Source organism: Sceloporus occidentalis, unplaced genomic scaffold (genome assembly GCF_023333645.1).
Source record: "Sceloporus occidentalis isolate IW3139 unplaced genomic scaffold, rSceOcc1.0.p SCAF_195, whole genome shotgun sequence".
NCBI classification, from domain to species: Eukaryota; Metazoa; Chordata; class Lepidosauria; order Squamata; family Phrynosomatidae; genus Sceloporus; species Sceloporus occidentalis.
In genome coordinates this window covers 328,929-339,646 of record NW_028317175.1, presented here as the reverse complement: position 1 = coordinate 339,646, position 10,718 = coordinate 328,929, and the positions used below count along the sequence as shown (strand labels likewise).

The 10,718-nt window shown below is 38.3% G+C and overlaps 1 protein-coding gene across 1 annotated transcript; it reads right to left on the bottom strand.

Moving 5' to 3' along the window:
* Window positions 1-2,614: 2,614 nt before the first annotated feature.
* On the bottom strand, window positions 2,615-7,611 carry LOC149278290 (alpha-N-acetylgalactosaminidase-like). Its single transcript, XM_089502139.1, has 7 exons — window positions 7,457-7,611; window positions 6,527-6,701; window positions 5,755-5,932; window positions 5,052-5,146; window positions 4,197-4,358; window positions 3,853-4,050; window positions 2,615-2,914 (listed from the first exon to the last, which is right to left on the bottom strand). The coding sequence occupies exons 1-7, from the start codon at window positions 7,609-7,611 to the stop codon at window positions 2,615-2,617; spliced, it is 1,263 nt and encodes a 420-aa protein (XP_089358265.1).
* Window positions 7,612-10,718: the final 3,107 nt, after the last annotated feature.

Here is a 10,718-nt window from a genome sequence, read left to right as displayed (position 1 = left end):
CTTGTTTGGGGTTTTTTTTGCTTAAGACAGGGGCCACCGCTGAAAAAACCCACATTATGTTCAGCCTTCATCTCAATTATGCTCCAAATTATACAAATTCTGTTTGTATGCATGCACTAAGCGAGGAGGAGTATAAATGTTACTTTATCAAATTACTTAGTGTGTATTATCCCATGATAATTATATGCTTTTTTCCCCTTTTTTTCTTTTATGCATGAACATCAACAATAATTACCGGACAGCTTAATAAATAAAAAGGACAAAGGAATATATAAGAATAGAGAAGAAGGGCATCCTCCAGGATCTGTACAATAAACAAACTGATTTTAAACAAATGTTACGCCGTGTAATGGGAAAGAGCTTTTATTTTTAAATTGCCAATTTCTTTGGGTGGTTTTACCTGTCCTTGAGACAAAAGATTAAATAAGTGGAGGGGTGTATGCATAGTCATTTGCGGGGGATTTATACATACACATTCATTTACATGGCACAAAAAACCCCAAACCTTTCACATTCTGTCCACACACTGCAGATTAATCGGCATTTATCACTCCATATCATGCCAAAATATTACTAAAGACTACACATTTATTTGCATTTATTTATTCCACATTGTTTCCTTATAACTATTATTTCCAAAGCACTTAAAAATCAGATTTTCAATACTTACCAAAAATGTAATACAAAAGATGTACAAAACACAAAACAATCTCTGCTTTTTTATGAAAATCTTTTATTAGGTTTTTGTCATTAAAGCAAACAAAACAGAAACATTAACAGATAATGCTGATCCCTACCCCTCCCCAATCCCTCTGCTTTTTAAGTCAATAACAGAGCTGATGGGGTTTGTTGTTCGGGGAAAATTAAGGGGTTCTATATACTATACTCAATACTAATCATTTTATTCAAACCAGCCACTACTTGGTTATTGAAGCTCCAGAAAGGGAATGTTTCTCAATGTTTATGTGCTACCGTACACTTACATACCAAAAGAGCTCCTACTATAGAAATGACCTGCGTAAAGACTTAATATAACTGCAAACTCATTGCGGTTTCACTGCTTACATGTGAAATGGCTCATTTGTACAAAGCTGAAATATGCTATGCGGTGTTACATATGGCTTAACTCGTATGCACTAATTTGGGTCTCAAATATAATGAGAGAGAATGAGAGAGAGACACACAGAATATATATTCAACAAGAACAGCAGCAATAAAATACAGCTACAGATAATCAGTCATTTTATACTGTGTCACAGGTTAATATATATGTATGTATGTCAGCCCATAGATGTATATGTATGTAATATACATTATTTATTGTCCCGAGTATGTTTCCTAACTAAACAGTAAGGGGTTCACTTACTTTAGCTTAAAACAGACAAAGGGGTTTATTCACTAAATGGAGAGTTAACAGGAGAGTTGTGTTTCACCTCTTAGGCTTCACTAAACATTATGAACGGCCACCTCAGAAACTTGGCTGGCTCTGTAGAATGCATTCATTAAGTCAGTGAGATTTCTTTTACCATTGACGTATACATTATACAGGGTCAGCCCCAGAAATCTACCTGTCTTGGCATTCCATACAACTCTCCTTGTGAACTAAATCTAAAGTTAAGAATGAAAGAAGCGTTCCTGAGAGATGATTAATGCTTTGCTGAATCACCTTTATGCTACTGCTAAATGTTCTTCAGCAATAAACCAAAATCAAAAATCATATTTGAAAAAAAAACAAAACCCAAACAACTAAAACTTCCCAAACAAAATAGTTAGATATTGCAATTAGAAATGAATCATTATATAGAGGTAGTCTTAGCTCTCTTTGCATGCATTCAAGAAGAAACCCGGATTGTAATATGGAAAGCAATGGGTACTGAAACCAGATTCCCTAAAATCTGCTTGGGTTATACTTGTGTTAATTCCCATTAAATCAGGATTAAAGTCTTGATTCCGCAATCTTATGTAAAATAACTTATTTGAAACAGTGACTGAGGCAATAGACACATCTTTATAGAATTAATTATTATTATTATAGCAACAACGTTTCTGAAAATTAAATGTAACAGGACATGTTTAAAGAAACCCACATTATCGACCAACGAAGGCATCTGATAGTTTAGCAAAAAGCAGCATTATTTCAGCTGGATGAACAGCTTTAAATATTTCAAATTAGGTATTTTTTTGTTTGTTTGGTTTTTTTAAACAAAAATCGCATGGCTAGATGGTGATGGTGAATAAGGTGATCATTCTTTAATCTAAGATTTTTTATCTAATACTCTAGATTTTTTGATCTTCCAGTAAAGACATCACTAATAACGGTAAACATTTTTTGGTTGATCAAAAAAAAGTAACAGGATCATATATTGGAATTTATTTTCAAGTATCATAATCCAAAGTGAGGCAAACTTCTAAAAAGGCACAAAGTGATCTGGAGTCACAGAAAGGACTGGAGATGGTGCGAGTTTACATCCTAACTTTCATATGCCAGCATCGTATATGAATCCGCTGCTTACCCCAGTGTCTCAAAACATATTAATGTACCGCATGAAATGAAAGGCGTGACGCACAGGTGATACCGCCATCCATAATGCCCTTAATATGGAAACTGGCATATTTACATGACGCCAAAATACTTTCTGTGGCCAGGATGCGGCACAGAGGCTGGGTGGATGAAAAGCATGACGGTGCCGGTTGGATTGACTTTCAGGTTAATCAACGTGTTTGATTTGAAATATCCCAGGAACTCTTTTTCAAACACATCATAAAGCTTGTAGCCAGCAGGACACTGGGTGATGTTCAGCATGCTGAGCGATGTAGCGATGGGTTTAGGAATCCCATCATCCCCCGTATTAACTATCGCCACCGCATGCTGACCATTCATCATCTCCCTCTTCCACACCTCCAGCCGGCCGATCTGTAACAGAATTGTTAATAAAAAATGAGATGTGTGTGAAACATGCGAGGTGGTCAGCACGTTCGAGACATCAAAGCCACTTTGTTGATATGCACCGGTTTGTTTTTTATGCCTGCAGAGACCAAGCGAGCGCCTGTCCAGTTTTTTGCATTGCTGAGGGGGAAGCTGGAGAGGTGCTTGGGTGAAGATGCTCCCTGGTCAGTTAGAGGAGTGTTGAAGAGACCGGCAGAAGCATCTTTTTTAAAGTATTTTCTCCGTTGACACAGCATTTCCTGAGCCTGTTCTGGAGTGGGCCAGAGGCAAGTATATCACACAAGGAGATGTGTTCCGCTGAACATATCCCCTCTGTACGGTAAATACTTTGAGGGGATTCTGCAGACATTAACGTTTTGTTGTGGACAACATGGAAATGTAAAGGGATCACGCAGCTATCATATACATTAAAGTTCATATGATGGCTGGAGTGTACCTTTAAGCTGCCACCTGCCCACAGACCAAGTGGATGGATAGAGAACTCCATGCTTGCACAGTTCACTTAATTCAGAACACGGGGTCTACAGAACCCTATAACGCTCGCTGCGGCATTTAACAGGGTCAACCACTGGATAAAGATGCAAATCCTGGCATCATCTGCCTCATTACAACAGAATTTCAGGGGTGTATATTAAAAGAGGAAGGCTGGGGTGAGGGAGCACTCTGGTATTTTAGTACTGTACAGCTGGAACGGGCTGAATATAATAAAATCTACAACGTGATATATCGGTCCACTCCTGATTATTTACACTAGGTTTCTTCTTATGGCTCCCACCCACTAGTTTCACGATTGATGCATTTGTGCTAAAAGTGAGTTTTATATTCAGTTCAATCTGTTGTAAATGTTACATGTAAAAAAACGATAATAAACAATAAAAATGTTACTTGGCAATAGAGATAAATACCTTTAAAACCTGTCTCCCTTGCTTTCCTAGAGAATCCTGGTTGATATGTATGAGAAGGCGGTTTTGCAAAAGGTCCTTGGCGTCTTCAGAGATTGTTCTTAAATCATTGGACATGATAAGTGGAGCTGCCAGAATCGCCCAGATTGCCAGCTGGACTTTAGACTGTTCATAGCTCAAGCCAAAGTCCCCAGTGATCAGCTAGAAGGCAGAAAAGCAGACAAAACACATATTTACAGAGAAACTCATACTGTTCAGCTGATCTATTTCCGTACACCTTTCGCACTTTCATTACGACACGGTATACAGTTCATGCGATCCGCAGAGAATCTAAAGAATAATCTCACCATGTCAGGATCGTTCCAGCGTCCCGGGCCAGCAGCCGGCTGCAACACATCCTGATTCGCAGCGTACCACTTCATTATAGAAAGTACGCTGTCCCAGGAGTCCTGAATGTCGCCGTAATTTCTCCACATGTTACAGATATTCCCAAGTAGGGTGTAGTTTACCTGTTAAAGGTTAATGTACAAAAATTGAAAAATGAATGTTTTATCATTGCAAATACACCATGGTCATTTTTTTTTTGCCTCTCCGATGTTTGGGGTTTATTTATTAATATGGGAGACAGCAGGGGCTTGGAGCTTTTACACTACCTGACTTAACTCTTTATTATGAGTTAAACTCGTAAGACTCCTTCATGGCTGCTTCTAGTGCCAGGTGAGTCAGGCAGATGCCTGGGGTGACTGGGCCAGGGGAGCTCTAGAAAATGCCTCGAGAAGTTGGTCGGGGACCTGATGGGGTGCAAGGAGTTAGCAGAAGACACTGCAGGACCGGTACAATTTTACTACGCACTGCCATGCTTGCTTTGTAAATAATGCTCAATAATACATCAGAGAGATGTCATTCTCTCAGGAGAAAATCTTTGGGGCTGACTCTTCATAATGCTTAGTACTATCAGGGAGTTAAAACGTTCAGCTCTTCCACTTTACCCCAAGTGGCTGAAAACTTACACCCCTCTCACAAACTCCTGACTGGTGTGTTGTGTTGTGACCGGTGGCACACCTGAAGAGGACCTTTACTCTGAGAACCGGCGTGACTACCTATCTTGCAGCCGGCTACAGGTACTGACCCACTATAATTCAACAATAAAGAGTTCTCTCTCTTGATAATGATCAGCTGTCACGAGAGAGAGTTCTGCTCACCTGAGGTGGGAGGCCTCCCTCGTAGGCTGGCCAACTACAGGAATACAAGATAGGTCTTCCTGTTGCGTTTAAAGCCACGCTCATTTTAGGGTATCCTAAAATAAAGAACAAACTTCATTCTAATACATCAAAAGTACAAACATTAAGTCAACATAATTGCACCACTATGTACCATTTAAGTAAAAAATCTTCAGATATAATTGATATGTTTCTATTTTTTCTGTTAAGTCTTGCTTTAAATTTGTGTTATCAAATGGGAGGTTTTTGAACAATTACACAAATTGTGGTGGCCTTTTAGACTAGATTTACTCTTATATTAGTTGATAGCAAACAAGCGGCCATGCTAAGAGACTGTGCCATACATTATGGAATTTATGTGAGCAATCGCTCGCTATACGATCATACTCGAGAACGCTTATGTTTGACCCAGAGTCTCTGAGAGAAGCCCTGCTTCTCTGGGCTTCCAAGTCAGTTTCTGCTTTCTCTGGACAGGGGCGTGACATTTGGCCACACCCACTCACTGCTCATTCCCCTCCCACTAAAGACTGCCGGGCTAGTCCCGCCCCCATGTGTGGTTCGCCCCCCCTCCTTCACAAACCCACTCTCCTAGAAGATGGAGAGCTTGGGTAACCTACCCCCCCTGGGAAGTACCCAGATATGTACAATACAGATACAATGGACAGAAGTAAAACAGATAGCAGACCTATGGCTTTCTCCGTGGAATTTGAGTAGCAACCATCAAATTTTAACATATCGACTTCCCACGATGCAAATGTGTCGGCATCAATCTTGATAGTTTCGAGAGTGGTTCCGGGGTAACCACCACAGGTATAATTACCCATATCACTGTATATACCCAACTTCAGCCCTTTGGAGTGAACCTGCATCAAGGGAGAGGAAGAATATCCATGGCTAACACTTTATAAAACCAAAAACAACTCATCACAACAGTAGTAGTAACATTGATCTTCTCTTGTAAAGGAAGAATGATGGTGACAAAGGAATATATAATATAATATGTTTTATCTCTGATTTATGCATGGTTCTGGTGTGATTGGATGCCACAGGAAGTTTTTTTTCTTCATATGTTATGTATATGGTCCCAGTCTGTTCTGGTATACATATACCTAGGACTCTATCCTCTCTACTGAGTTAATCAAACTTTATCAGTGGAAACAATGAATTTCTCTCATTTTGTTTCAATAAGATTCATTTATCTTGAGACAGGAGGCTGCTATTGTTGTCAGTCATGTGACGTTCCCTGCTCAAACGCCACACAGAGCTGCTTCTTTATGGCAATGCTAACAAAGTCCCTTCCTCCATTGATTTTCATTAGTTAGAGTCAGACTGGGGCATGAACAATGAGCCATTGAACTGCTAGACATGGAGATGACTGTGAACATTGACAGATCAAGCTTTAGATTTTTATTTAAATCTATTTATTACTGGAATATTATTGGTTTCCACATACTCACATAGTCAGCAAGTGCCTTTATGCCACTTGGGAACCTGTCTGGGTCAGGTTGGAGTCTTCCCTGGGAATCCCTTTGTTTTAGAGACCAGCAGTCGTCGATTGACAGATACACATATCCAAGATCTCTCCAGCCACCATAAACCATTCGGTCTGCCATGGCTTTTATTAAATTTTCACTGTAAATAACATTTGGCATCATGTGTAAATGTGTACGTCTATGCATCTCAGCAAGAAAATATGTAATGATTAATACCATATCAGTTATTTAAAATGAAAAAGAATTAAATTTTTCCGTTAAAATGAAAAAATAATAGCAATACAAAATAAATCATCGTACTTGAAGGAGCACAGGACACTCTCTTTTGAGATTGATTTTCAATCTACATTACCCTATTTAGTGCAAGAGGTGTCTGATGTAGGAAGGCAACATCTAAACTCGTGCTGCATTACCATAGCACAAACAGAAACACAAAAGATCCCTTTGCCACAATGGGTTAATAATGCGACATATGGGTTTGCCGAAACTAACTTGTTTTACTTGATTGTTACATTCATTTTATGAATGACATGGAACCATTCATGATAAGAGAACCTCCTCTCCGCCGTCCTGTTTAGTGGGGAAACAACTGCATGAGTGCCATCTAGTGGGCATTTATTGCATTACAAAACTGTCAATAATAATAATAATATATTATCTATTCACTAATCTGTCACCACCGATTAAATCCTAAAATCACAATTGGATTTAAAATACTTGTTTGCAATATTCAAATATAATTCATATACCTAAATGAAACAGTGATCTTTTTAATACACATCAGCATAAGTGTTGATGTATACAATTTCACCATTCAAATGAAAATAAATATGTAGGAGCTTATACATTAAGGCAAAGCATTACTACTAAAAGTTCAGGGTCACTAAAACCAACCTTATGCAATTATCTGGATCATTCTTGCAGTCTGTGATGCATCTGTATCGTTCCCACGTCATCCATCCCATTGGTGGGGTCTTCACTAAGCCGTTGTCCAGAGCAGTACTGAGCGTGTACAGGGTCAGCAGGAGGCTCAGTGATAAGAGATACATCGTATCCAATACTATCTGTGAAAACTGTGGACAAAAAGGATTGCAGATTATCATTTAATGCAGCATAGGAATCTGGTTAAAACAAAAGTGCGCAGTTCTAGATAGCAAAATATTTTGCGGTTTACGTTTGCCACGTCCTAATACTAAATCTTTTACAAAAAAAATCTAGCCAAACAAATGAATTACCCATTAAGACAAACCTTGCAGGGGTCAGTCATGAAAAGGTTCATGGCTGCTAGAGATGTGTGCATTTCATGGACAGGGAAAGTGTCCTCATATAGATGACACAAAGGATTCAGAAAGTCATCATGTAGGTAAATCCTATGAGGAATCCGTACCTGATGCGTTTTAATGTAGATTATTTCTATTCTTCTAAACAGGTCCAAAATCAGTATATAATGGCACTGATAGGGTGTGGCCGTCATGAAACATTTTGTAAATAAGCCATTTATTTCCTGCTCACATGATCCTTGAACATTCCTTACGTGCAGTTATTCAATGAGGAGCGCCAGAGAAATCACAACTGTGTACCCAGGCGGAGAACCGCTCGGGGAACTGCGAACGGACTTACAAGAGAAACACAGAGACGCAATAACCATGGATCCTTTCACATATCTGCCTCCACTAAGTGATTTTCTAAAAGAAACCTTCCTTATATTGTTTCAGGCCGTCACTCGCTTGATCATAGATATCCCAAGTGCAGTAAGGATGAAGCAAGCTGGATGAACAGTTGGGGATCTCCAGTTGGGTTGTAGGGAGAAACACTGATGTTCTTCAACTACAACCCTTATCAGACTGTACCTAATCGGAACCCAGTGTGCACCAGCTAAAAACAGCCCCATAATGTCAATATAAAATGATCTCCATAGGAACGGGACACCACATGTTTTACACTCACCCCATCCCAGGGCCAACAAAAAGAAATTAACTACAATAACCTACTATGTTCTCATGACTGGACACTGAATGCCAATAGTCACAAAATCCCATGATTTACATGAATGTAGCTGCTGAACCCTCTCTCACGCCTTTAGCGGAAGGAGCGCGGGCTCAGTAGGTTTTTCGGCCTTATCTTTAATCTTTAAATCACTCTGCACTGTGAAAATCCCCCAAGACACACGGCAATGAAAATGATCTAGTGCAATAAATATGGAGCTATGAGGGGAAAGGACTGGGAGTTGACTTTTTAATCCACAAACCATTATCGGTACCGATATTAGCAGTTTGGAAAGAATCCAGATTTACTTGTTTGTCGCCCAAACCAAAACTCAGGAAGAGGTACAATAGCCAGATCACCACTATTGTACCTCTTCCTGAGTTTTGTCTAAAGGCTGTCTTGTACAGCGGGCAGTTACTTTCAAGGAATCCATGTATAAAGTGGATATAGAGGCAAAGGTGATAATTGTTAACCTTATTTGCATGTGCCTACCCAGAATCCCTTGTGGTTGTGAAAGCACCATGAGATTTCTGAGGGAAAAGCAAGCCTTCTGGCTTGTCTGGTGTCTGTAGATGAGTGTTTAATAATACTTCTACTACCCCTTAAATTTTAGTGGAAGGGTTTCCATCACCTTTTACCCACCATAACTTATGTAATGATTTTACTTAAGCATATAGTGATTATTTCTTTTTGTCTTTGTTCCCTTTATAATTGAGAACAAAGGAGTATTCATGTATATAGATGTTTCAGCGTATATATGATACAATTAATGTTATCTTCCGTGAGAAAGTTAAGGAGTAGACACTGCATATCTTTAGAAATGTAAATTGGAATGGGAGATACATGGGAAGACTACAAGACCTGAGTTACTATCTAGGAAGTAACATTTGGCGATTAGGGTGACCAAGGATAAATTCCAAACACATATGTAATGGTTTTAAGTTATTTCTTAGACCAGAGCGTCTCTCACAGGTAAATTAAGAAATTACAACGGTGTAAATATGAGTAGAAATTCTAATTATAATGGGTAAAACCCACGGTTATGATTGGAGAATTCCAATCAAAAGGTGGAGGCTATGATGATAAGCCCTGTCTTTAAAAGCTTAGGTCTTTAATAAAGAGAGAGGAGAGAAAAAAAAAAAAAAAGATCGCACCCTGAAATAGACAGACCCTGACGGACTTATTCACCAAATTTACCCCAGAGAATTGGAATCTTAAAATTCTGGCACCATATTTCACTCTTAGAATTACTTTGAGTTCTAACCTATATAACTTGTAGAAAGTTATATTCTTTCCTATTTAATTTCTTGCCACTGAACCTGGATTAATTTCTACAAGGACCGGTTGGACCACAGCAACAAGTGGTGGTAAATATAATTGTTTTATTATTCTGAATAGAGATGAATTTTGTCTTCTTCGTATAGAATTCCCTGTTTCCGGGAAATTGTATATTGCATATTGTATATGACGGCTTGTGAGACTGCAGCTTATAACCCGTGATAATAACAATAATGAAAAGGTATTGTTACCTATAGACGAAGTTTGACATTATTTGCATCTATTAGGAACTTCACTAATACTCTTAGACACAAACAAATTATTTTTAATTTGTCATATTAGTTAACCTAAGATAAGAGAAATAGTGATATCTTTATTACTGCCCTGATTATTATCAATTTTTGGTTGCTGAGTGGACTGGAAATTAATTGTTTGTTAGACTCATAAAATAATTCATATTGATAACTATCGATAATATACTGTATTTGAATTGATTTATTTTTGACATGTTTTAAGAATTTTGTGTTTTATATTATGCACTGTGTGACTCATAGATATTTTATAAATTGTATTTACAATAAATAATATTTTTATTGACTATCGTGGCGATATCTATCTAATTTGAATTATAATTTTCAGCGATCTGAAAGAATTTAGGATCGGAGATAAAATATAGGGTATCTCCTTAAATTAATATTGTGGATGTGGTACTACAATATTTGGTAGCGTCGTTATTTTGTGTGTGACACGAAATATTGGTTCTGCCTATTTTGTCTCATTAATATCCCTAACAATTGTCAGTGGTGAAGTCCTCAGTATGAGTGGACAGTGTCAATACTTTAAGAAAGCGGAAAAAAAACCAAATAAACTCAACTCAATAACAACTCAAGTC

Coding starts and splice junctions, on each gene's coding strand:
- LOC149278290 (XM_089502139.1), bottom strand. CDS start 7,611: ATGTATCTCTTATCACTGAGCCTCCTGCTGACCCTGTACACGCTCAGT. Junction 5,933..6,526: donor TAAAGGCACTTGCTGACTAT/GTGAGTATGTGG, acceptor CCCTTGATGCAG/GTTCACTCCAAAGGGCTGAA. Junction 4,359..5,051: donor AGGGAGGCCTCCCACCTCAG/GTGAGCAGAACT, acceptor AACCTTTAACAG/GTAAACTACACCCTACTTGG.